Source organism: Culex quinquefasciatus, chromosome 2 (assembly GCF_015732765.1).
Source record: "Culex quinquefasciatus strain JHB chromosome 2, VPISU_Cqui_1.0_pri_paternal, whole genome shotgun sequence".
In the NCBI taxonomy this organism is placed as follows: Eukaryota; Metazoa; Arthropoda; class Insecta; order Diptera; family Culicidae; genus Culex; species Culex quinquefasciatus.
The window spans coordinates 29,636,417-29,664,315 of NC_051862.1; the positions used below are offsets into that span (position 1 = coordinate 29,636,417).

Consider the following 27,899-nt stretch of genomic DNA (forward strand, 5'->3'; position numbering starts at 1 on the left):
TTGTATTTTTGTATTTTTGTATTTTTGTATTTTTGTATTTTTGTATTTAGATAGCAAAAATAAATGTGAATCACATAAATAATGGAGTGAAAAATCGCGCACCCAAATCTGGGTAAACTATCCGCACATGAAAAATTGCACACTCGCCCCTCCCGCCCATCTTTTTCCCACCGGGTTCTGCCACTTTTGACAACTGCTGCGCACTTTCCCGCAGGGGCCGCTTGCTGTCAACCCGCCACCGCCGCCGCCACAGACGACGCCATATTGGTACTTGAAGCAAAAGCGGCCGCCGCACAGTTCCGTATCGGTCCGCGTAATCTGTCCCGTTAGTGCCGGTAAAAGTGTTCCGTTCGCGGTCGAAAGTGGTCCCACCGGAAGCGCTAGGTTCCGGCGCACATTTCCTGCTAGTTTAGAGCACCGCAGCGATGGCGTCCGACGACGAAATCGACGAATCTCTCGCCGGTAAGTGTCGCGGGGCTTGCGAAATTTTCCAAAGGGACGAGACTCCATCGTTGTTCCTTGTGGCCCGTGGGAGGGATGGTGGTTTCGGCGGTGGTGATGGTGGAAGGGGAGGGGGAAATGCATAGCGCTAGCGTTCTGCCCCGCTGCCGGATAATGAAAAGCGGCGAAGGAGAAGGAGGAAAGCGAAAAAGAAGTTTTGACAGCGGCAAGCTGTTGTCGGGGTTGTTGTTTTTGTTGTTGATGACGCTGCGATGATGATGATCGTCCGTCATCAACATTGTTGAGGGTTTTTGGGAGGGAGGAGGATGAGGAAGTAAATAGTGACAAAGAGGGTGGTGAAGGGAGGAGAAAAGGTGGCGGTAATCACGATGTTACACAGAATTTTTAAAAGCGGAAAATGAAGCACAATGTGAAAGGAGAGAAACAGCAACGAACTCTGTTTTTTTTGTTTCTGTTGTCTTTTGTTTGTTGAGGTAGTCAGTCAGTCAGTGATGCTTGCTTAGTGGGGCTGTGGAATGTTTGTGTTTGCAAATTTGAGGGTTTATTTTGCGGATTTTGTGCCGAACTGTTATGTACTTAATTTTGTCGTTTGTTTGTTCTTTCCTTGAATTTTAGTTGCATCTTCAAGATAATTTTGCAGAATATTTAAAAACTGCCATTTGATGAAATTGTTTAGCAAGTAATAGAAAAAATAGTTCAATTTGATGTGTTTTTATTACTAGATTGTCTAGGGAACGATTCAAAACTTAAGTTTATGTCCTGGAAACTACTACTTAAAATAACATTTAAATTTAAAAGTTAAAAATAAAATGTTTTGCTCTTCGATTTATCGGACCGATTTTGAAAACGGGAGTGGAGCCAAAACTTTGAAAAATATTTCCAACAGCCTTATTGGTTCGTCTATACTGCCGTTTTACGCATAACTGTCCCATGTTCTTCAAAAAAGGGCAACTGAGAAAAACGCGATTGAAATTTTTCGATCGATTCTCGTGGGTCCCTATTCGCCCTATATGTCCCTAATTGCCCCGGTTAACATATTATCACCCTTATGTTCAATCCTCTTGCAGTTAAACAGGTACACAAGATAAAATTCTTCGTAAAACTCATGATTTCGTGTTAGAAAATACTTGGTGGGACAATTATGCGTAGAAGTTCAACGATGGGACAAACAGACTTGGTTTTGTTTTTAATGAGTTTCCTAGCAAAGTACTAGATGTTATGTGTTTTTCTAAAAGTATACGTCAAATTAAACATAAAAATGACAAAAAGTCAGAATCGACCAAAATGACATGGGACAATTATGCGTAGAACGGCAGTATACAAGTCTTAATACAATTTTGGCAACCGCTCATACGAATAAAAATTAAATGTTTAAGTATTCAAAAATCTGTATCTTGAAACCAAATTTTCTGATCGATTTGATGTCTTTGGCAAAATTGTAGAGATTGCCTACAATTTTTCAGATTTTTGACTTCTCATTTTTTTTTATATGTTTTAGCTGACAAAAAATTCCAACTTTCGAGGTATAGCACAAGTTGGTTGGCAGTGTTTCCAATTTAAAAAGAAATAATATTTATGAAAACGCTTACATTTTTTTACTTATTTTTAACATGTTTTTACAAATTTCAACTCTGAACTCCAACCTCAACTCTGATTTTTTTTTTAAATCAAGTTTAACATATATTCAATGTAAATGATGTAAATTTTGTTAAAATTTCTGCTGATTTTAAAAAAGGTTATTTCAAAATGTTAAAATCCAGCCCAACATTTGAAAATGTAAAAAAAAACTTTTCAAAAAGTGTTTCTTTACTAAAATTTTCGAAATAATTTGTAATGAAAAGATCAAAAACATCATTCAGTGTTAATTTTTTTTAACATTGAAACTCGAACTTTTAGTTCCGAGTTATCGCTGTTTTTTTTATCTTTGCATGGCCTTATCTCATCAACCAAAGTTGAAATAAGTGAAATGTAGAATTTTTCGGTTCTATCCCATTCCTCAGAAATATTAGGAACCTTGAAAAACATGTTTCCCATTTGGTATAATGCCATTTAGCATAACGCCGTTTGGCATTACATAATTTGGCATAATGGCGCACAATGGTCGATTGGCATAATGAATTGAATTTTCAACATTAATTCAATATTAGAATCGCTTTAAAGAAGGCATCGTGACTTGTGATAACTGCTGACACTAATTGATATTTTTTCATTCGTTAAGAAGGGAAAACTCTCTTTACTAGGGATAACTGCTAAAGGAAAATTCAACTTGTGTTAACATGCAGTTATCACAAGTAAAGGGATTTGTTCTTTAAAGAAGGCAAAATTCAACTTTAAAGGGAAATTTCAACTTTTGTTCAACGCAGTTATGACAGTCACGAGAGTTTTCCCTTCTGTAAAGAAGGGAAAACTCTACTTCAAAGGGAAATTCAACCTTTGGCATCAGTACTGCCAGACCAGAGAGTTTTCCCTTCTTTAAAGAAGTTAAAATTCAACTTTAAAGGAAAAATCAAACTTTTTTTTCAGCAGTACTGACAGACAAGAGAGTTTTCCCTTCTTTAAAGAATAAAACTCAACTTTAAAGGGAATATTCAACTTTTGTCAGCAGTTATCATAATAAAGGCGAAATCAGAACACTAATTCACACTTTAAAACTGTTCACTTTTTGAAATAAAGTACATTCATTAAATAAAAAATTTCAGGGGAATGTGTGATCTGGGGAATGGGATAGAACCGAATTTTTCTCAGCCTTTAAAATAAAATAAAAACTGGGATTTTTTTTTTAAAGTAATCAGAGAATTGCTGTAACTAGAAAACTTTATCAAAACTCCACTAAAGTATTTTTTGATTGCAAATTTAGTTCTAAATTAAAACAAAATAAATAATTTTTATTTTTTTTATATCACTATTTTCATTTAAAAAATAAAAGTGTTCTTTTGGAAACAATTTATAGTAACAAAAATAGATTTTAAAATCTCAGGATTATCACATGAACATGTACACATACCACTTAAGTGATAATCATGTACTTGTTTGATGCTTCTTTTGTTTTAGTGGATCTGTACCAATAATCTAGGTTGATGACAGATGTCAATTTTTATTTGGATTTTTTATGTGACCAATTTTTGTAACAGATCCCTAAAAAAGTGTCCACGTGGTTTATGGATGGTCCCATACGTTGCTGTGCAGTTGTTTGTTTACCATTGATATGGAAACGTCAACTTACCGTAGATTTAGAAATTTTGCAAACAATACGTCAAGTTTTTAATTTGATTGCGTTTCCATTGTAGAAGATCAGATTCATTTTCATTGATTCAAATTCCTAAGCTAAGTGCAATTTTCTAATTAAAGTGGTTTGAAAAACGAATTGCAAAAAGTAAAGAACGGAAAAGTCGTAAAACCTTAGGGAAAAGAAACATAAATGATTATTATTATTCATTGATATTTACACAGCAAAAAATGGGTAAATTTGGAAGGTGTATTTTTATTGAATCTTTTATGATGTAATTGTACCTCAATTTAGACTGAAAAAGCGACATTCCACCAGAATAGTGGTAAAATTACACATTTTCAGAGGTATAATTCTCGGATTAGTTTTCAAAAAGCAGGGTTGTTACGGACGGCGCGGAGCGCGCATGTGGCGCGGATCTGGCGCGGATTTGTTGGCTAATTTTGCTCAGGCGCGGTTTCGCGCGGATGGCAATTTTGAAAATGTTTGTTTATATTTTCTTAGTACGAAACGTCGAAAAATGAAGATAAATATTATGTAGAAGTTATTTTTTATATGTTTCTTGTCATTTCCTAACATCTCCGGCTCTGAATATTTAATTTCTTTTGAGTTTTGAGTAATGATTTTTAACCTTATTTATTTTTAATTTTATACTGGATTTATTCAATTTTTTATTTTGTGAATCAAATATTACAAACTTTTCCCGAAAAAATAGACATAAGAATGTGTAACAAAAACTATTATTGGGGCTTGTTCTGGTGGGCGCCAAATATGAGCTTGATTGGACGTAATGGAAGCTGGCCTCCACTGTCGAATTTTGGAATGGAATTTAATCGGTAGAATTTTTTTTTGTAAATTTAAACATTCTTGGTGAAAATAAAATGATCAGAACATTCCAAATTCAAAGCTTCAGAAATTTAAAAATTCGAAAAAAAAATGTTTCAATAGTTTTTATAATAACAAAAAAATCAAAATACATATTCATGTTTTTTTCGAAATTTCTAAAATCGTAATTTAAAAAATCTGAAATTTCGAATTTCATAATTTTAGCAATCTAAAATTCAAAACACCAAAAATTTGGGTAATCGAAAATTGGAAGATTTAAAAAAAATCAAAATTAAAAAGTCAAAATTTAAATACTAAAAAATATCAAATTCAAAACAATATAGAACAAAATTCTCAAATCTAAAATGATTTTAGTATCCTTAAGCTTATAAATTCAAAAATTCTTAAATTTTAAAATCCTGAATTCTTTGATTCTTTAATTCTTAAATTCTAAAATTCTAAATTCTAAAATTTCTAAAATTCTTAAATTCGTAAATTCTTAAATGTTTTTATTTTAAAATTCTTAGTTCTTAAATTCTTGAATTCCACAATTTTTGAAGTCTTATTTTATGTAAGAGATTTTGCAATTGTGAGAAGACATTATTTAAAATATCGGAAATTAAATATCTCTTGGAGTGAAATTTTAACGAGGATTTTGGATTACAAACTGTATCAAAATTCTTAGATTTTAAATATATATAGACTTTTGAAATTTAAAATTTTATCATATTATAATTTAAAATTTTGAGGTTATATTTTTGAAGTTAAATTTTTAGGTTTTTAAATATTGTATTTTCTATTTTGAAGATTTTTTTTCATGACCCTTGCCTTGACCGTCTCCTGAGAATTTAAAAAAAAAATAGAATTATTGTTTTCATTCTTTTGGAGCCTTTAACCATAAAACGATTTTTTTTTATCAAATACTTTCTGAATTAGTTTTTCTTCATTAAAAAATAAAATTTCTTAAATGTTGGTCGCGATGATTTTTTATATGGCGTGGATTTTGCGCGGTTTCGGATTTTAGGTCGGCGCGGATTTGGCGCGGATTTTTTTCGACTCTCCCGTAACAACCCTGCAAAAGCCGTAAGAGCCATTGGTAAACAAAGCCCTTTTTGCATCGGTATTCGACCTATTTACGAAAAATCAATTACAAAAATGCTTGAGATCTGGGATCTTGACATTGTTCATCTACTCGTTCTTCAAGTGTCCCAAAATAAAATTGTTTCAATTTGGAGAAAAACGAAAATTCGTGCTTGCCATTTCAAAAGGGCACATAACTTTTTTAAACAAGAATGTGTCCTTTTCACACCTTATGTAAACTGTCATTTGAGTGAAAGGGATACACAATTGTTTACAAAAGTTATGTGCCCTTTTGAAATGTTATGCTCCAATTAGTGTCGGAGGTAACGGTGGTTCTTACGGCTTTTTGAAAACTCACCCGAGAATTACACATTTTTTTCTGACTGTAAAAGATGTACCCCTTCCCAGATGTAATATTACCATTACCATATTTTTCAAACTTTATGTGTTTAGCCTTGATAATCCTGATTTTGATTATCCGTTTTATTTTCTTGTTTTTAAAACATCAAATTTGATTTCAGCGTCAAAATTGAGTGGTTGATGGCCCGTTAAGATCGCCTTAAGTTGCTGCTAATTTGGATTACAAATTCACAGATCACTGTAGAGTGGTATTTGGGTCATATCTGAGCCCAACAACTCAAAATAAGACAGCAAAAAAAAAATCGTGATATTTTTCCGAGGTATTCGAAAAATCGAGTCTGGACTGTATATTTTTTCAAACTATTACCTATTAAGAGGCAGTATTTGTAGATTTTGCTCGGTTTGTTCTATAGGTCGTATCGAGGTGCTCCGATTTGGATAAAACTTACAGCATTTGCCCGTTTTACCCCACTTCCCTTTGTCGCAGAGGGCTCATATTTGGCATGAGTTCATCTCATGTATAGACAAACAAACGCTGAAAGTTCCATCCAAATCGGAGCACCTCGATACGATCCTGTTACACACTGGTGTAAAACTCGCTCTTAATTGATTTGCTTTTTCTCTTTTTCCCCCCTTTTCCAGAGGAGGAGACCGGCCAGGAGGACGCCGAGGCCAAGTCCCCGCTGGACGGCGAGGAAAACTCCGAGGACGAAGCGCTCAAGAGTCTGGCGCAGGCGGCGCAGGACGAGGACGACGACTACGAGCCGGAGGACAACCGCAGCAAGAAGAGCAAGAAGGGCAAGAAGCGCAAAGCCCGCGGGGAAGAGAAGAGCAAAGCTCGGAAGAAGAAGAAGCGCAAGAAGAACGACAGTGGCGAGGAGAGCGACGTCAGGGGGAGTGATGAGGGAGGGGCGGGTGCGGGAGCGGGGGGTGATTCGGACTATGAAAAGCCGACGAAGCGGAGTGGAAGGGACAAGAAGAAGGGGAAGGATGATAAGGGAAAGGAGGAGAAGAAGGGAGGAGGAGGAGGTGGGGCGGATTATAATATGCCGTCGATTGAGGAGGTTTGCAGTACGTTCGATTTGACGGATGTGAAGATCGAGTACAGCGATGAGGATTATGACAACTTGACGACGTACAAGGCGTTTATTGCGCACGTGCGACCGATTCTGGGCAAGGAGAACCCGAAGGTGCCGATTTCGAAGCTGATGATGCTGGTGGCGGCCAAGTGGCGCGAGTTTAGCGAGGAGAACCCGAACCTGCAGGGTGAGGGTGGCGAGGAGGACAAGCAGGACGAGGAACCGCCGGCGTCGCCGGAGTACGTGCCCAAGTCGAGTCGATCGCGGAACAAGACGGAGAAGCGTGACGACGACATGATCTACGACGACGAGGACGATGAGGACGAGGAAGAGTTGGAGCGCGAGCGGAGCCGGAAGAAGGGCAAGAAGGGAGGCGGGTCGAGCGCGAAGAAGGGCAAAAAGCCGAAGGTTCCGACGTTGAAGATCAAGTTTGGCAAGCGGAAGAACGCCAGCTCGGAGGAGGATCCGGACGCGAGTGGCGGCTCGGACCGGGACTCGGACGCGGAGTTTGAGAAGATGCTGCAGCAAAGTGAGGACAAGGCCGAAGAGGAGAAGGAGCGCAAGAGTGAGGCGGCGGTGGCGGCGCCGGAGGTGGACGAGGACGGGAATCCGCTGCCGAAGAAGAAGGCCAAGACCAAGATTGGAAAGCCGGGTAAGATGGAGTAATCGTTTGGGGTTGTTGAACATTTTCTCACTATTTATATCTTCACAGGTAGTCGATCCAAGAAGAAGGGCAAAGCCAAGAAGAGCAAGTTCCCGGACGGGGACGACGGCGAGCACGAGCACCAGGACTTTTGCGAGGTGTGCCAGCAGGGCGGCGAGATCATCCTGTGCGACACCTGTCCGAAGGCGTACCATCTGGTGTGTCTGGAGCCGGAGCTGGAGGACACACCCGAGGGCAAGTGGTCCTGTCCGACGTGCGAGGCGGACGGTGGCGTGGCGGAAGACGACGACGACGAGCACCAGGAGTTCTGCCGGATCTGCAAGGACGGCGGGGAGTTGCTGTGCTGCGACATGTGTCCGTCGGCGTACCACACGTTCTGTTTGACGCCCCCGCTGGACGACATTCCGGACGGGGACTGGAGGTGTCCGCGGTGCAGCTGTCCACCGTTGCAGTACAAGGTGCAGAAGATTCTGACCTGGCGCTGGACGGACAAACCGATTGACCCGAACGAGCCGGGTTCGTCGAAGGGGACGGGGCCGCGTCGTCGCGAGTACTTTGTCAAGTTCCATGAGATGTCGTACTGGCACTGCGATTGGGTTACGGAGCTGCAGATGGACGTGTACCACCCGTTGATGTTCCGGTACTATGCGAGAAAGAACGACATGGAGGAACCGCCCAAGTTGGAGGAAGCTCTGGACGAGGACGATAACCGGTACAAACGGTTGATGAAGATGCGCGAAGGAGGCGACATGGACGACGCCGAGTTGGAGGAGAAGTACTACAAGTACGGTGTCAAGCCGGAGTGGCTGAATGTGCACCGCGTGATCAACCACCGGACGATGCGCGACGGCCGCACCTTGTACTTTGTCAAGTGGCGTGAACTGCCGTACGAGGCGGCCACCTGGGAGGAAGAAGACGATGAAGTCCCTGGCCTGAAGAACGCAATCGAGTACTACATGGATCTGCGCGCCAACTGCAGCAACGAAATCAACTCGTCCAGCAGCAGCAGCAGCAGCAAGAAGAGCAAGAAAAAGGGCCGCAAGTCTCGCACCAAGGAACTCGAGGACGAAGACCGCATCGGACCACGTCGATACACTCCACCGCCGGAGAAGCCCACAACGGATCTGAGGCGCAAGTACGAGGTCCAACCGACCTACCTGGACGACACGGGAATGAGACTTCACCCCTACCAGCTGGAAGGTATCAACTGGTTGCGTTACTCCTGGTCCAACGAGACCGACACCATTCTGGCCGACGAAATGGGTCTGGGCAAAACCATCCAAACGGCCACCTTCCTGTACTCGCTGTACAAGGAAGGTCACTGCAAGGGCCCGTTCCTGGTGGCGGTCCCGCTCTCCACCATCATCAACTGGGAGCGCGAGTTCGAAACCTGGGCCCCGGACTTTTACTGCATCACGTACGTCGGTGACAAGGACTCGCGTGCGATCATCCGCGAGCACGAGCTGTCCTTCGAGGAGGGCGCCGTCCGCGGCGGTCGTGCCTCCAAGATCCGCGCCAACACGATCAAGTTCAACGTGCTGCTGACCTCGTACGAGATGGTCTCGCTGGACGCCGCCTGTCTCGGCTCGATCGACTGGTCCGTGCTGGTCGTCGACGAAGCCCATCGGCTCAAGTCCAACCAGAGCAAGTTCTTCAAGGTGCTCGCCAACTACAACATCGCGTACAAGCTGCTGCTCACGGGAACGCCGCTCCAGAACAATTTGGAAGAGCTGTTCCATTTGCTGAACTTTTTGAACAAGAACAAATTCAACGACCTGGGCGTGTTCCAGAACGAGTTTGCCGACATCAACAAGGAGGATCAGGTAATTTCGTGCGTAATTCCTTTATCAAACTGTTTCTAACGTCGCCTTTTCTCACGCTTCCAGGTCAAAAAGCTGCACGAGATGTTGGGCCCGCACATGCTGCGCCGTCTCAAGGCGGACGTGCTGAAGAACATGCCCACCAAGTCGGAGTTTATCGTGCGCGTGGATCTGTCCCCGATGCAGAAGAAGTACTACAAGTACATCCTGACGCGTAACTTTGAGGCGCTCAATCCGAAGGGCGGTGGCGGTGCCTGCTCGCTGATCAACATCATGATGGACCTGAAGAAGTGCTGCAACCATCCGTATCTGTTCCAGGCCGCGGTGGAGGAAGCTCCGCTTGGGCCGGGGGGAAATTACGAAATTACGGCGCTGACGAAGGCCGCCGGCAAGCTGGTGCTGCTGGAGAAGATGTTGAAGCAGCTGAAGGAGACCGGACATCGCGTGTTGATCTTCTCGCAGATGACCAAGATGTTGGACATTATGGAGGACTTTTTGGAGGGGATTGGATACAAGTACGAGCGTATTGATGGTGGTATTACGGGAACGCTGCGTCAGGAGGCGATTGATCGGTTCAACGCGCCGGGCGCGCAGCAGTTCTGCTTCCTGTTGTCGACCAAGGCCGGAGGTTTGGGTATCAACTTGGCCACCGCCGATACGGTTATCATCTACGACTCGGATTGGAATCCGCACAACGATATTCAGGCGTTTTCGCGTGCCCATCGTATCGGTCAGGCCAACAAGGTCATGATCTACCGGTTTGTGACGAGAAACTCGGTCGAAGAGCGTGTCACGCAGGTCGCCAAGCGCAAGATGATGTTGACTCACTTGGTGGTACGACCCGGAATGGGTGGAAAGGGCGCTAACTTCACCAAGCAAGAGTTGGACGACATTCTGCGGTTCGGTACGGAGGAGCTGTTCAAAGAAGACGGCAAGGACGAAGAAGCCATCCATTACGACGACAAGGCCGTCGCGGAACTGCTCGATCGTACCAACAAGGGCGTCGAGGAGAAGGAAAACTGGTCCAACGACTATCTGTCGTCGTTCAAGGTCGCTTCGTACACCACAAAAGAAGATGTTGAGGAGGAGGTTGACACGGAGATCATCAAGCAGGACGCGGAAAATTCCGACCCCGCGTACTGGGTCAAACTGCTCCGCCATCACTACGAACAGCAGCAGGAAGACATGTCCCGAACCCTCGGCAAGGGCAAGCGTGTCCGCAAGCAGGTCAACTACACCGACGGTGGCATCGTCCAGACCGACGCCGTCAAGGAAGACTCCACCTGGCAGGAGAACCTCTCCGATGGCAACTCGGACTACTCTGGCAATTCGGACGACCCCGGCGATGAGGACGACGAGGACGGTGATCTGAACCGCCGCAGCAAGCGTCGCATCGAACGTCGCGAAGCGGAACGCGACAACCGGCCACTCCCACCCCTGCTGGCCCGCGTCGGAGGAAACATCGAAGTGCTCGGGTTCAACGCTCGCCAGCGCAAGAGCTTCCTGAACGCGATCATGCGCTACGGAATGCCCCCACAGGACGCGTTCAACTCGCAGTGGCTCGTGCGCGATCTGCGCGGCAAATCCGAGCGTAACTTCAAGGCCTACGTCTCGCTGTTTATGCGACATCTGTGCGAACCCGGCGCGGACAACGCGGAAACCTTCGCCGATGGCGTCCCTCGTGAAGGTCTCAGCCGGCAACATGTCCTCACCCGAATCGGCGTCATGTCGCTCATCCGCAAGAAGGTACAAGAGTTTGAGCACATCAACGGCTACTACAGCATGCCCGAGCTAATCAAGAGGCCGTGCGAACCGGTCAAGAACGCTGCGGGAGGTGCGGCGGCGGCAGCGTCCACTTCAACGGCGGCTGATGCGGCCAACAGTGAAACGCCGAAGTCGGCCACGACCAGCACGAGTGCGACACCGGCCACCAGCGCCGCTCCAAGTCCGGCTCCGACGCCGACCGCTGCCGACAAGGACGATGAAGCTACTGGGGGATCTTCGGAGGACAAGAAGGAAGGCGTTGACGCCGATGAGAAGAAGGACGAAGGAGTCAAGAAGGAAGATCCGGAGGCTGGTCCTTCTGGTGAAGACAAGTCCGAGGACGTCAAGAAAGAGGAGAAGTCGGAAGACAAGGAGGCTTCCGCGGAGGTCAAGTCCGAAATTAAGAAGGAGGGCGAATCGTCCGAGGACAAGAAGCCGGAAGTTTCGGAAGACTCCAAGGAGGACGTAAAATCGGAAAAGCCCAAGGACGAGGAGGTTAAGAAGGAGGAGGGTACGGCGGAGACCGCGAAGGTGGCCAAGAAGGAAGAGGCTGACGATGACGATGTCAAGATTACCGAGGAGAAGAAGCCGGTCGTTGAAGATAAGCCGATCGCGATCGACGATGACGACGACGACGTAGTGATTGTGAAGGACGATGACGAGGACGTCAAGAAGCCCGCCGGAAAGGCCGATCCGATCGAGGTGCACAAGCGAGTCTTCATGTTCAACATTGCCGACGGCGGATTCACCGAGTTGCACACGCTGTGGATCAACGAAGAGAAGGCGGCCGTCCCCGGCCGAGAGTACGAAATCTGGCACCGCCGACACGACTACTGGCTACTGGCAGGAATCGTGACGCACGGCTACGGCCGCTGGCAGGACATCCAGAACGACATCCGCTTCGCGATCATCAACGAACCGTTCAAGATGGACGTCGGCAAGGGTAACTTCCTGGAAATTAAGAACAAATTCCTCGCCCGCCGCTTCAAGCTGCTCGAGCAGTCGCTGGTCATCGAGGAGCAGCTGCGTCGCGCTGCCGTCCTCAACCTGGCCCAGGACGCGGCCCACCCGGCGATGGCGCTGAACGCGCGCTTTGCCGAGGTCGAGTGCCTGGCCGAGTCGCACCAGCACCTGAGCAAGGAATCTCTGGCCGGGAACAAACCGGCCAATGCCGTCCTCCACAAGGTGCTGAACCAGCTGGAGGAGCTGCTGTCGGACATGAAGAGCGACGTGTCGCGGCTACCGGCCACGCTGGCCCGCATTCCGCCCGTGGCCCAGCGGCTGCAGATGTCCGAGAGGTCGATTCTGTCGCGGTTGGCAGCTACCGGGAACTCGGTGCAACCGAATCGTGAGTATTTCAAATTAGTAGTTTTTCTAAAATTCTTATAAATTTCTAAGACTGTTACTTTGATTTTTTACCGAATTCGGTCAAGTTTACCGAATTTCCATCTGCTGAACAGTTCGGTAAACTGAAAATTACCAAATTCGGTAAAAACTTACCGAATTACCGGTAATGAAGTTCATTACTATTCATCGTATAGCCGAAATTCAGTAAAATTTTGTTCAGTTTGACCGAAAACTAAGGGTGTAGACAGAATACCGTATTTTTTATAATTATAATTTTTAAAATAAATACTTAAATAATTAACAAATCTTGAAAACTGCCCAAATTTGAAAATAACTAAGTTTTGAATAATTACAAATTAAATAAATGAAAACAGAATTCGAAATTAATAAATATATTTTAAAAATAATGCAAATTAAAAACAAAGCTACTAGGTACAAAAGCAAAATTTAAAAAATGTTTTTTAAACAGTTTTTATTTAAGTTCCATGGATTCCTAAAGGACCAATAATTATTGGGTTTCCAGAATCAAGAATTATTTCAAACTGAACTTATTTTTTTCAATTAGGTACCAGATGCTTAAAGTTTCAGTAACGTATTTTCTAGTAAATTGAAAAATAACGAAGATCTATAAAATAAAATAAAAACATGCTGATTGAAAAACTAACAAAATAGATTTAAAAATGCATAACATTAGAAATAAACTAATTTAAAAAATCAATAAAAAAAATTCAACCTTAGACATAACTTTACAAATTTTAAAAATACTAAACAAATTACAAACAATAATATACTTTACAATTTTTTCCCAAAATTGCTCATTTTTGAAATAAGCAAATTTTCAAACATAAGGAGGTATTAGACTATGACAAACACACAAATAAACTCGCAGTTTTTTGTCTTTGACAATTTCTAAAACTCGCAAAACTAAATGTATGCAGGGTGTCGTTTCTGCAAACAAATGCAGGCAAACTGTATAAAAGTGTGGGCTTGTTTGTTTGTCATAGTTTAATACCTGCTTTACCGAATATTTTATAGCTCCAGTAACTTTTTTTTTTGAATACTAAAAAATAACGAAAATAGGCAAAGTATTGAAAAAAGTATGCTGATTTCAAGTTATAAAAACAATGATTAAATAATTAAAAAATCACGGTTTTGTTTAACCCTGGGCCTTGTCAAGTCAAGGGGCATGATTTGATCCTAGTGCATTAGTTAAAATTTGGGTATAAATTCTTTTTTATAAGCACTATGGACACCACTTCATGCTACGAGAACTCGCTTTGCCGCAGCCCCAGGGCTTAAGCGTTGACCGATAAGCTGTCTTCGTGAACTAGGTAGTTCTCCGATAGAGAAAATATCACAATTGCACAAGACACCGCTGCTTCTGTGAGTTTTTCACTATCACAATGTGGGATTTAGGTCGGGACTTCAGGATAGTACAATTGATTTGTTGCTTAGCATTAGCATTTAAAATAGATCTGTATCCTTTCCAAATCTTTTTGATGTTAAATTTAGTTGCAATTATTAAGTAAGAGTAATGCTGTCAATAAACTTTGATTGATGTAGAATACTAGGCATTCTTTTACGTCAAATTGTCCATAGAGTCTCGATCAATCAATAATGTAATGATATCGGACAAAATTCGTTGATCTGTTGAACTAACGGTTTTCGGATTATGGTTGTATCGACCATTGTTGCGAATCGAGGAACTACGGATCTTTTGACGTAAATGGTCATTTCTTTTTCAAATCGCGATTCTGTCCTATTTGTATATCAGTTCATAAATTTTTATTGTTTTTGATAAAAGTAGTACTACAACAGTTAAAGGAACGTTTACTTTTGAACATTAAGTTTAGAGGATTTTAGATTAAAGTTTAGATTTTCAATTTAAAACAGTTAGCAAATGAATATTTGGACTTAAATGAATAATTGAACATTTTGGACTTATGAATAACAATCAACTGTGCATTTATTCTAGAGTCAGATCCATACAGCGTCAGTGTTTATTTGGTCGAAGTGTACTAATTCATTGGCAGATCTGATTCTAGTTGTAATGTACGACAAGACTACTGACGGACGTGACAGGACGAGGGCCCAGTTTAGAGGTTTCAACATCAACGATGTGCGGCTGGACCACCCTCCCAAAAAAAAAAAAAAAAAAAAATCACGGTTTTGTTTAAGTTTGTTAATAATCAAAACCTATTACATAAAAAACATTACAAAAGATACCTGGAGTTTTTTTTTGAAAAGGTCCAATAAACCAAATTTCCAGTTCTTGCTTTTTTGGTGTTTTTAGAACCGCCTTGAGTCAGGGGTATTGAAAAACACCCAAAAAGCAAAAACTGAAAATTTGGTTTATTGGTCCTTTTCAAAAAAAACTCCAGATACCAAATTTAAAAAAAAAACTCATTTAAAAAAAGTTGATAGATTCTTGAAATTACATCACATATTAAATAATACCAAAATGATATTTTTTTTTAGCGATTTTCGAAAAAAAGTTTAAGGCGTTTAAGTTTCAGAAAATAACAAATTAAAAAAAAGACACTTCAAACATATTTTTTATTAAAAAAAATAACAGACAAAAAAACCAAAACCAATATTTTCAAGTTTTCAAATTTATTCAAACAAATTGAAAAAGCTCATTCCAACTGACATGACAGAATAAAAAGACACCAAGTTTAAAAAAAAATCAAATTAAAAAGAAACAGGATTTGTTTGCAGCTAATCAGTTATGGAAAACAAAAAAAAAAGTAAATCAACTGGTGTGGTTTTTGAATCAGTAAATTTAAAAAAAACAATTTCAAAATTGTAAAATTTGAAAAACAAACAAATTTTAAATTATATAAAAAAAATTGGAAAAATTGCATATTTTCTAAATCAACAGGTTTTAAACATTACAAGGTTTGGAAAAAAAAATGCAAAAAACAGATAATTTAAAAAAATATCATAAAACTTAGAACTTTTAGAAAATAAAATTTAAGAAAAATCAGACTCTAAATTTCAAAAAATAACCGATAGAAAAAATTATTAAAATTACTAATTAAAAAAAATCTAATTATTGAAAACAACATGTTTTTCGAATCCGGACTTTTTTCCTTAATTAGATATTTAAACTGCAGACATAAAAAATCCAAATCTCCCTAAAATGTTGTTAGGTTCTACAGTAGTTGTTCGGTAACTGGGCTGAGAACGTAGCCCAGTCACCGAATGTTGCTCGTTAACTGGGCTGAACAAAAAATAACGAGGGGACCACCGATGCATAATATTTTGCAGATGAATTATAAAAATAAAAATTACTCAAATTTATTTACAATGCTTACTTTTCATATTTCTTTAATTGTAACTTGAAATTAAACAGAAGTTTGAAAAAAGTTTTTTTTTATTAATTGAATATGATTTTTGCATCCATTAACCCCTCGGTCATTTTGGTTTGTTTTGGTTTTTTGACGTTTGTCTGCTTTTTAACTGGGCTACGGCCCAGTTATCGAGTGCCCAATTAAAAAGTAGCCCAGTTAAACAACGCCCAGTTACCGAACAACTACGGTATTAGAATAGGAAAGTTATTGCCCATAGGACTTTTTGAAAATCTCTATAAATGAAAGTTAACGATTACGACAAATTCAAATCTCGGTCCAAGTCACAGTTCAATTAAATTATTTTTTTTAGTAATTTTTTAGTTTTTTTTTATTTAGTAGAGGTTAAAAGATTTAAAAGTCAGTTGAACAAATAAAATGTTGACTTTCACTTTAGAAAGTTTTAGTTAAAACCTGCAAGGCATTTTTTTTAAAAGCCAATCAACGCTAAAAACTAGCTTTAAAACAATAATAACAAAACAGTTTTTTGGAATTTAGATTTTTCCATGTAAAAAAAATAATCAATGTTTTTTAAACTTTTTTTTTTCTTTTTTCTCCCTCTTTCAGCCCCCCTCGCGCAATTCCCGGCCGGCTTCCAGGGCACGTCCCTGCCCGGGTTCGCCGCGGCCGCCGCCGCTGCCGCCAACTTTGCCAACTTCCGGCCCACGTTCTCGGTGCCCGGACAGCCCACGCCCAGCTACCCGGGCGCTTCCGGATCGTCCAAATAAGCAGCAGCAGAGCACTTGCACAATCCTCCTTGCTATTCATTTTAACCCTCAACCCACCCACTTTGTGTTTAATCATTGTGACAACATTTACTTTTTTGGGAATTCCTTTTCCGTCGGAAAAGGAAGCAACTTTTTCTCTTCTGACTTTCCTGTGACTTTTATTGTGTTGTCCGCCAGAGCTGTGCTATCAAACGAAACCCAATTTTGATGAAATGTGACAATGTTCTCTGCCCCCTTCCGAAATCTTAACTTTCCCCGTGTAAAGATTTTTACTTCTTCTTCGTTTATTTATACACACACACACCAAGAAAAATGCACAGTGCGCGAAAATGGCATATAAAAATAAAGGAAAAAAAAAACAATTACACACACATTATGATACGTTTTACAGTAAGATATATTAGGAGTGATAACGGCAAGTTTGAACCTAGAATATAACAAATAATACACTTGGTATAGTTTCAACAGTAATTCCAAAATCAAGAATAAACAAAATGGCGTACGATGTACACACACATAAAAAAAAAGTAGTGGAGAACGTGTTGTGGTCACTTTTGCGGGATAGAAGGAAAGAACGTCCCTGGTAATGCTGCAAATGAACCCCTAAAATGAATCGAAGGTGAATTTTGAATTCTTTTTGTTTTCATCAAAGATGGCAAAGACACATTTTTTCGTTTATTTACAGAAACAACATGGCGGCAATATCTATCGGATCGAAACTCCCAAATTGAGAAAAGTAAGTGAATTTGTTTCTTCGTTATTACAATCGGGGAAACGCTACATTATGATGCTCTCAATATAATAATTTATCGTCGAACGGTTGTAAGTTATTATTCGCCAACTTTCTCAAAATCATCAAAAAAAAAAAGTTACAAAGAGGTCACATAAAACAAGTCAAACCGCCACATTAAAAAAAAGCAAACCATCCTGGAATGCAGGGTTACCATAAATTGAGTACAGAGTGGATTCGTTAATTCGAATTTTTCTGCTTCGAATGCTCGCTAATTCAAACGAATTCGAAATAAAAAGCACTCAACCGTCAAAACCAGTTATCAAACTGGTGTTGACGTTTCAACCCCATTGTTCGACAATTTCCGAACATGTGGTTTCAAGCGTTTGACAGCTGTCAGTCGTTCCAATTAGCGAATTTGGATTCGCTCATTCGAATTAGTGAATTCGCTCTGTAATTGAGTAAGTCACTTTACTAACTTGCTTTTGAAAAGATTTGCAAATATTTTTCAAAGCCTATGTCAAATCGCTCAGGGAAACAGTTATCGATATTCCAAAATTTATTCATGTAGGGAAAAGTTGTCTCTAACACCGGGTCGAGAAAATTGCAAATTCGGGAAAATTGAGGTTTTATTCTGTCAAAGTAGCATACTTATTTGAAATATTTTTCACAATCTGCAACATAATTGCAACTATTAGCACTCGATTTAAAATTGGCGGGTCATTTAATTTTCTAAATCTAACTAAAAATTAGAAGGCATCCCAACCCCACATTTAGATTCAAGAAGAATTGAAAAATAAAACTCATACAGTTTTGGAAATTTGGGTTTGGTGATTATACTTGTTTTATGTGGCTTTGCCAATGATTTTAAAAAAATCTGTTTTCTGGGGTTTACTTTGGCCGTGTTTTTAACTAATATCCCTTAAGTTGGTAAAAATTAGCTCCTGAAAAAGAGAGATCGCGGATCTATAAATAGACGCACGGCTCCGTGATGGCAAGGCCGATTGAGCCAATTTGGGTATAGGTTAATATAGAGGACAATAAAAAAAGGAAATTTCATAAGCTAGCGCAAAAAAATCAATTCATGTACAGCAGTTGTTCGTTAACTGCACGTTGTTTAACTGGGCTGCTTTTTAACTGGGCGCTCGATAGCTAGGCTCGATAATTAAGTTAACTTTAGCCCAGTTAAAAAAGCAGACAAACGTCAATCATCAAAACAAACCGAAATGACCGAGGGGATAAAGGATGCAAAAATTATGATCAATTAATAAAAAAAAATCTTTTTTAAAGTTTTATGTAATTTCAAGTCACAATTAAAGAATGATGGAAAGTAAGCATTGTAAATAAATTTGAATAACTTTTATTTTTATTTTTTATCAGGAAAATATTAAGCATATTATTATGTAGTCCCCTCGTTATTTTTCGTTCAACCCAGTTAGCGAGCAGCATTCAGTTACCGAACAAGTACTGTATAAACCATTAGGGTGTAATATGGTTGTATGGAAAAAAATTGTCCAAATTTAGTGAGCACAGTACTTTATTAGCTCCTTTTGCGGTCCTAAACAACTCCCAAAGTCTGAGACCGATTGGTTTAGTTCTCACTTTGCGAAAAACGATTCAAATTTCCATATAAATTAGTATGGTGAAAGCCATTTTTTGGATTTTGATATTTATCAGATCCACGTTTCATTCTATGGGCCGGTATGCTCTTTAAAAGAAAGGGGGTCAAGAAACAGCTTTACGAACGGCAGAACAAAAAAGAGGAAACGTTTTCTTGGGGCTTTTCTTCACCCTCTCTGGCTTGCTTTCGCTACCGCTGCTGCCCATTTGAAATTTTTCTTGACCGGTTTCTTCCGAAGTGCATACTTTACATATATAAAAAAAAATTGCGTAACTCAACCCACACATTGTTTTTTTTTTAATTTTTTCTAAGTTTTCCACAACGAGTATGAGTCATATTCCGAACAGTTTTCTAGAACAAAGCTAGTTTTTTAACCCACATGCTGACGAGATACAGGCTATAGGGATCAAGTGTCCCCGGGGATCAAGTTTCCCCACTCTCCCCTACTAAGAATTTTGTTTTGTTATTTATAACTTTTTGCTAAAAGTTTTTAAATTCGAAGAACCAATAAAGTCACAGAATGTGTCCGCCGCAAGCCTTGGATTGGGTGTTCAACGGCGTGTGTTTATGTTATACGGTTTGCTGATTTCTAATTCCAGCCCGCACATAAACAAAAGATAACGTTCTGTCTGCAGTGTGCGGGCCCGCCGGTCATTGTGCAGTTATCGAGAAAAACTGACAAACTGATGACAAATCGTTTTGCGACAACGAAGATGAGATTAATAACTGTATATATGCAAAACATTTGTTGAAAGCAGATCTTTTAGGTCAACTCAAGAATGTCCACGATTGAAAAGTTTCCAAAATTGAAGCGAATAACAGAAGAAGAGAGAGAGAACGCTTTGGAAAATTACCAAACACGTTTGCTGCGTAGTATGAGAAGTGTACGAAAAGAGACGGCAAGAACAAATTACTGAGGTCATTGAGGAAATTTCCATCATCTTTCCTCCTTTTGTTTGTTGGCGGGTGACAAATTTGGAAATTGTATGCACCACCACCATTCAGTCTCTTGATTCCTGCTGTCTTTCCCGTTAACAAAACTGAAGAGTTTACATGTAAAATACTTTTTCCTAAACATAATTTCTCTTGACTGTAAATTGTTCTTTCGATCATGCCTAAAATATTCATAATTTAATGTTTTGAACAGCTATAGAAAATTGAAGCTTGGAAAATGTGCAACGCACAAAGCTTATTTTAAAATATCACTATAAAAAAATATTAAAATCTATATTTTAATGTGAAACTAATGATTTTTTTTTGTCATTTTGGTTGTCAAAACGGCCTACTTTTCATCATTAAATATAACAGTCCTGAAAAGTAGTTTCCATCATCCGTCAAGATCAAAAAGTAATACTTTTCGATACTGTATTAAAGTTTGACACTTATTTGTTATCACGTTTTGGGATCATCCATACACCACGTGGACACTTTTGGGGGAATGTCCACGTGGTTTGTGGATGGTCCCTTTACTGAAGTATAGTATTGCGGTCCTAAACAACTCCCAAAGTCTGAGACCGATTGGTTTAGTTCTCACTTTGCGAAAAACGATTCAAATTTCCATATAAATTAGTATGGTGAAAGCCATTTTTTGGATTTTGATATTTATCAGATCCACGTTTCATTCTATGGGCCGGTATGCTCTTTAAAAGAAAGGGGGTCAAGAAACAGCTTTACGAACGGCAGAACAAAAAAGAGGAAACGTTTTCTTGGGGCTTTTCTTCACCCTCTCTGGCTTGCTTTCGCTACCGCTGCTGCCCATTTGAAATTTTTCTTGACCGGTTTCTTCCGAAGTGCATACTTTACATATATAAAAAAAAATTGCGTAACTCAACCCACACATTGTTTTTTTTTTAATTTTTTCTAAGTTTTCCACAACGAGTATGAGTCATATTCCGAACAGTTTTCTAGAACAAAGCTAGTTTTTTAACCCACATGCTGACGAGATACAGGCTATAGGGATCAAGTGTCCCCGGGGATCAAGTTTCCCCACTCTCCCCTACTAAGAATTTTGTTTTGTTATTTATAACTTTTTGCTAAAAGTTTTTAAATTCGAAGAACCAATAAAGTCACAGAATGTGTCCGCCGCAAGCCTTGGATTGGGTGTTCAACGGCGTGTGTTTATGTTATACGGTTTGCTGATTTCTAATTCCAGCCCGCACATAAACAAAAGATAACGTTCTGTCTGCAGTGTGCGGGCCCGCCGGTCATTGTGCAGTTATCGAGAAAAACTGACAAACTGATGACAAATCGTTTTGCGACAACGAAGATGAGATTAATAACTGTATATATGCAAAACATTTGTTGAAAGCAGATCTTTTAGGTCAACTCAAGAATGTCCACGATTGAAAAGTTTCCAAAATTGAAGCGAATAACAGAAGAAGAGAGAGAGAACGCTTTGGAAAATTACCAAACACGTTTGCTGCGTAGTATGAGAAGTGTACGAAAAGAGACGGCAAGAACAAATTACTGAGGTCATTGAGGGAAATTTCCATCATCTTTCCTCCTTTTGTTTGTTGGCGGGTGACAAATTTGGAAATTGTATGCACCACCACCATTCAGTCTCTTGATTCCTGCTGTCTTTCCCGTTAACAAAACTGAAGAGTTTACATGTAAAATACTTTTTTCCTAAACATAATTTCTCTTGACTGTAAATTGTTCTTTCGATCATGCCTAAAATATTCATAATTTAATGTTTTGAACAGCTATAGAAAATTGAAGCTTGGAAAATGTGCAACGCACAAAGCTTATTTTAAAATATCACTATAAAAAAAATATTAAAAATCTATATTTTAATGTGAAACTAATGATTTTTTTTTGTCATTTTGGTTGTCAAAACGGCCTACTTTTCATCATTAAATATAACAGTCCTGAAAAGTAGTTTCCATCATCCGTCAAGATCAAAAAGTAATACTTTTCGATACTGTATTAAAGTTTGACACTTATTTGTTATCACGTTTTGGGATCATCCATACACCACGTGGACACTTTTGGGGGAATGTCCACGTGGTTTGTGGATGGTCCCTTTACTGAAGTATCCAATTCAGAGGTTTTTTTTCGGAGTTGCAAATTCTACACCAAAACCAGAAGTGGATTTTACTTATCCATACAAGGCTCCATCCAATGTTGGCAGATGTCCATATAAAGATAGTACGTAACTTTTCAAAAATCTGTAACTTTTGAAGGTACTTTCTGATCGATTTGGTGTCTTTGGCAAAGTTGTAGGTATTGATGAGGACCATCCAGACAAAATAGGTAAACGGACATTTTTTTCGCCGATTTTAAATAAATTTTTAAAATTAAATTTCCCAAAATCCGTATTTTTTATGTTTTAGGGGACAAAAAACTGCAACTTTTGAGCCATAGAGAAATATGAGATAAGTTTTGCAGCAAAAAATGATTTTTAAAAAATACAGTCCAGACCAAGGGAATGGTGAAAAGAGAGGAATCACAAATCCGTATAAATAATTTCAAGATTTCTCAGGTGTAAACCGAAAACGCGATCAAAGCTTAAAGTTGAAGAATAAGGCTTTTAATTGCTTATTTAATTGTCGGTGTAAAGGACGTCGCACTGTTTAATCATTTTCTGACGTCCATTCAATTTTGCAGTCCAAACCCAGTCATTGAATTGGATAAATAAAATTCTTTTTTCAAATTTTCTTTTCTTGATTTGTGTGCACCTACGTCGAAGACCAAGATTGTTTACTTTTTGCTCTTTGGTCTGACAGTCTTGGTCTGACAGATTTGGTCTGTCAGCTTTATCATGGATTTTGGTCTGGTCTAGGCGAGGGATAGGACACAGCACCTTCCTGGTCCAGACTCGATTATCCGAAGGCCTCAGAAAATCGAATCACGAAAAAACATCTTTTTTTTCGTTGTCTAATTTTTGATTGTCGGGCTACCCCTAAACTACGCTAATTATTTCGAATTTTTAAATTCAAGACGGCAGTCAAAATGGCGATGACGCAATATTGAAAAAATGCATTTTATTTTTTAATAGACAATCAACAACTCATATTTGACTAAAATGGGGTCGTAGAACTAAAATTTTAAGATAAAATCAAGAAAATGAAAAAAATACGAAAAAACAATGTCTGTTCGTGATTCGATTATCCGAAGTTCCATACAAACCTTCGGATAATCGAGTCTGGACTGTATTGTGTTTTTTGGAAAAAATGTAAATTTTAGTTATTAAATTTAAGTTTAATTTTGACTGATTTTTTGTTATTGTAATTTTTTGTAGATAATGTTTGTGATTGTCCACTCTTGGATATATTTTTTTCAGATTGTTCAAAAAATTTCCAACAAAATTGCCAAAGAGACATTAAAGATTGCACCTCTGATTGCTGAAATACAGTCAATAAATGAAACAAGAAAATTTAAGTTTTTCATCATTTTCATCATTTTTTCATTTTTCATCCAAACATTCCCACACTTTATAATGTCGCCAAAGAGGGTGAAGATAAGCCCCAAAAAAACGTTCCCTCTCTTTTGTTCTGCCGTTCGTAAAGCTGTTTCTTGACCCCCTTTCTTCTGAAGAGCATACCAGCCTTACACAAAGAAAAAATTGTTAAATTTTATGATCTTTTCGATTTTTTTTAAATTTTGCGATCAAGACTAACATTTCAAAAGAGTCATACATTCAATATTAAATTAACATTAAATCTAGAGTTTTTTAAAGGGACTTTTAAGGGGTTACATACACGTAGAAAATCACAAAATTTCATATAACAGAATTTTTTAATTAATCCACTTAAAAGATAATTTTCAATTACTCCTGAAAGTTTCATAAAGATATTCATGATTTAACTGAGTTAGCGACGATTTTTTTTTTGTTTTACGGGTGCCACAATATCTCGAGATGATATGGACCAAATTGGCTGAAATTTTGGGTGAAGACTCCCAAGACATGTCCCGTGTGCATGACGAAGCCCGATTTTGAATTTTCGAAAAATACAAAAATCAAAAACTGGCGATTTTTTATATGAAAAACAGAAAAATATTTTTATCTTTAAAAAAAAACTTTTTGAAAATCGGCCTTCGTCATGCACACGGGACTGGTTTAACGAGTCTTCACAAAAATTTTGAACCGATTTGGTCAAAGCAATGTTGAGATATCGTGGCACCCGTTTTCTAAAACTGTTAACTTCAAATAGCTATATCTCGGCAATGATACAACCAAATGTCTTCAAATTTGTTTTGTTAATAGATGAAAATGTATATTTTAATGCCCTGAAAACAGATTTAAAAAAAAATATTTGTGTGCTCAAACCGACCTCTGACATTTTTGCCTATTTACATGTATGTAACCCCTTAAGCTATGGTATTCTCTATACTTATAGGACCATTTAAATTAAACTCTAAAAATTCCGTAACAAATAAGAGGCTATGCTAGTTTCAAATAGGGACATCTACAATAAATAAGAAACAAGGGCTACCACAAAAAAATGCTTACTTGTAAAATATAAACTGCTAAAAATATTTTAGACAAAAAACTCTATCTTTTTTGGAAAAAAGAGCATTTCCAAAAAGCAAAAATCTCATCAATTCGCAATATTTTGACTTAATTCCTTCCAACATGCAACTCTTGATTTCTCTTTTATTCTTCACTCCCTCAGAGAAAGAGAGAGAGAGAGCACCTCCGCTCCGCTCTCGCGAGCAAAAACCAGCTGAGCGACGTCGTCGTCGTCGCCGCCGCCGACGTCGGTCTTTAGTTAGATCCTCCCGGCTGTTTCTTCCTGCAGCCAGTTTACGTTTGGCGGTCGTTCGAGATGGATGTAATCGTGAACAACAACGTGTCACCGGTGACCGTTCCCGTCGCCGCAGTCGCTCCGTCGTCGTCGTCGTCCGGAACCACTTCCGGCAAGGTGGCCAACGGTAACGGTGTCCCGGCGTCGGCCATTCCGCCGTCCTCGGCGGCCCGGTCGCTGCGAGTGCGCACTTCGAGCCAAAGTGGCAAGTACAACGAGTTTGCTGTGCTTAATGAGATCCAGCTCTGCCCGTCGGTCATGTCCGAGGACACCCGGAAGATGCTGCCACCGACGACGGAAACGATCCAGTGCAAACCGTTCCCGATTCGAGGTAGGTGGTCCCAGGAGGAGGCGACGACGGTTCTAGATTACCGCGCGCACGTTTGTGGACATCGTAGTAGGCGGCGGCGTCAGCAAGTGCAAATTGTTAGAATAGTTTACGAAGCGTAGTGCATTCCGCGGACATTCTACCGGTTCGCTACAAGTGTGTGCGAAAGGAACCGGCGCCACCGGAGTGGTGGCGGTAGAGGCGAAGGGACGGGTTCTGTGCATCGTACGATGTTCCCCGCGTACTCTCTTTTGCACAACCCCCATTTCTGGAATACCTCCTTGTTCCTTCTCGCAAGAGGGGTTGCGCAAATTGTCCAGCTTCTAGATTGCAATTAAAAGAGAGAGAGCGAGCAATGAAGTCGTCAGGTCGTGGCGCGAACGCGCCTCACTTATTGTAGACCTGCCTCAATTTTGATGAACTCTTATTGTTCGGGGAGAAACGAGAATTAGGCGTTGAGGCGTGTTTAGGGAGGCGCGCAAAACGCGCGTGGCAGTCTACGGTAGACTATGAAGGGTTAGGGTAGGCCTACTTGGACGACGACGACGACAACAACAAGAAGGGGCGCAAGAATGACTGAAGAAACGGGGAGGGCGGTGACGAAATTGGCATTGGCCTTGCTTGCTTGGATGGGAAATGCCGCGTCGCGGCGCGGCTCTGTGGAGTGTAAAAATAGAACGGATTTTTTGTGTGTTTTTTACTTGTTGGTAGTGGAGGAAAAAAATGTGTTTGTCTGTATTTTTCCCACGGTTGGAGGAAAGTTTGGTTCGAAAAGAGTGGAAATGTTGGGTGGAGGTGGGGCCGGAATAGTTCAGCAGGTGCAAATTATGAACGGAATATATTTTTATTGGCTGGTGCAGTTGATTTTGTTTGTACAAAGATTGGATGTTGTTTGTTACGTCTACGGAGATTATTGATGGTCAGGTGTTTTTTTGGACCCAGATAAGGAACTGAACTTGACTTGGAGGTGGGCCGAGTCTCACGATATTATGGACTTTGTTTTTATTTTGTTTTTGACATAGGACTATGTCTCTATTTACTATATTGGGGGGCCAGTTCAGAAATTCGATCCAAAGCGTCACTTTTAAGCGTTAAAAAAGGGGACATTTTGAACGCTTATATCTTTTTTCCCTGTGAATCAATACAGACGGTTGGACCACCAATCGAAAGAGGAAGACTTCAGCTATTGTTTAACTACATAGATAGTTTGACTAAACATAGTTAAAGCACTTAAAACATGCAATCAAAATGAGTAATTTTTCAGTACAAATCGGACAGATGACCAATCAGAGCGAGCGTATGCATTCGAGACCGCGCCCCTTTTGTGCCGTTCTCCGGCTCTGCCGCTATTTAAGCAGAAAATTTCGCAAAAGCAAGTCACTTTGGAACGAGCACTCGAACTGTGTGCACGTCGGGCCGGCACGGAGCAGCAGCAGCAGCGGCCAATAGAAGAAGAGGACCAGCAACCAGAAGGAAGAACCACCGGCAGCAGAAGGAGGAAATTCGAGCGAAGCGGACGGCGTGGAAGTCGCTATGATGCGGCGGTTCTCATGAAAAATGGCCAATTCGACAGTGGTGAAAAAAAAGCTGGAGTGGCCGGTGCCCACGAAGAAGGTTCCCCCGGGGCCTGGGGGGACATTTACAGAAACATACGAGTTGTGGCAATATGGGTATCACAATTCATGGTTTTTGATACTGAACATAATAATGGCCATTTCGGCAGTAGTGGCCACAACCTGGAGTGGCCGGTGCCCTCAAAGAAGGTTCCCCCGGGGCCCGGGGGAACTTTTGCAGAACCATACCAGTTGTGGCAATATGGGTATCAAAATTCATGGTTTTTGATACTGAACATAATAATGGCCATTTCAACAGTAGTGGCCATAACATGAAGTGGCCGGTGCCCTCAAAGAAGGTTCCCCCGGGGCCTGGGGGACATTTACAACAGTAGTGGCCATAATATGAAGTGGCTGGTGCCCTCAAAGAAGGTTCCCCCGGGGCCTGGGGGACATTTACAACAGTAGTGGCCATAATATGAAGTGGCTGGTGCCCTCAAAGAAGGTTCCCCCGGGGCCTGGGGGACATTTACAGAACCATACGAGTTGTGGCAATATGGTTATCAAAATTCATGGTTTTTGATACTGAACATAATAATGGCCATTTCGACAGTAGTGTCCACAACCTGGAGTGGCCGGTGATCTCAAAGCAGGTTCCCCCGGGGCCAGGGGGAACTTTTACAGAACCATAAGAAGAAACGAAGTTGACTTTATAGCTGTCGGCCACCATTGCTAGTACCAACCACCTTTTATCTACAAGGACTTCGCCGCCCTGGGCTCCTAAGTGTATGAAAGTATGACATGGAGCGACGGCGCCGAATACCCATATTTACACAAAGAATTTTTAGAGCGCCCGCCGCGGGATTCGAACCAGCGACCTCAGGATTGTGAGTCCAGTGCGCAGTCCGATTGATCCACACGGGCGGGACATAGTAGTGGCCACAACCTTGAGTGGCCGGTGATCTCAAAGCAGGTTCCCCCGGGGCCCAGAGGGTCTTTTACAGAACCATACGAGTTGTGGTAATATGGGTATCAAAATTCATGGTTTTTGATACTGAACATGAAAATTGACATTTCGACCGTAGTGGCCACAACCTGGAGTTGTCGGTGCCCTCATGGAAGGTTCACCTTGGGAGAACATTTATGACAATTTTGCCGACAAATCTATGAAACAAAATAAAATAATCTTATTCCAGATTTCACTAGCAATCCAAC

At 40.6% G+C, this 27,899-nt stretch overlaps 2 protein-coding genes across 3 annotated transcripts in view; both read left to right on the forward strand.

The window, feature by feature from the left end:
- The first annotated feature begins 246 nt into the window (after positions 1-246).
- LOC6036107 (chromodomain-helicase-DNA-binding protein Mi-2 homolog) lies at positions 247-17,230 on the forward strand. The gene is made up of 5 exons (XM_038254546.1): positions 247-462; positions 6,596-7,684; positions 7,745-9,519; positions 9,583-12,628; positions 16,545-17,230. Exons 1-5 carry the CDS (start codon positions 426-428, stop codon positions 16,703-16,705), a joined length of 6,108 nt encoding a protein of 2,035 aa, XP_038110474.1. The 5' UTR covers positions 247-425; the 3' UTR covers positions 16,706-17,230.
- Positions 17,231-17,288: 58 nt separating this feature from the next.
- Positions 17,289-27,899, forward strand: part of LOC6036106 (6-phosphofructo-2-kinase/fructose-2,6-bisphosphatase) — a 52,305-nt gene continuing 41,694 nt past the window's right edge. For both annotated transcript variants that reach the window (XM_038254549.1, XM_038254547.1), the window contains exons 1-3: positions 17,289-17,324; positions 17,391-17,441; positions 24,680-25,134. In XM_038254549.1, the coding sequence (XP_038110477.1) occupies positions 24,825-25,134 (310 nt within the window). In that variant the 5' untranslated portion in view covers positions 17,289-17,324; positions 17,391-17,441; positions 24,680-24,824. The remainder of the gene's footprint in view (positions 17,325-17,390; positions 17,442-24,679; positions 25,135-27,899) is intronic.

Bases quoted from the DNA above. Each gene is read 5' to 3' on its own strand.
- LOC6036107 (XM_038254546.1), top strand. From the start codon at position 426: ATGGCGTCCGACGACGAAATCGACGAATCTCTCGCCG. The intron at 9,520-9,582 runs GTAATTTCGTGC...TCACGCTTCCAG, and splicing joins ACATCAACAAGGAGGATCAG to GTCAAAAAGCTGCACGAGAT. The intron at 12,629-16,544 runs GTGAGTATTTCA...TCCCTCTTTCAG, and splicing joins GAACTCGGTGCAACCGAATC to CCCCCCTCGCGCAATTCCCG.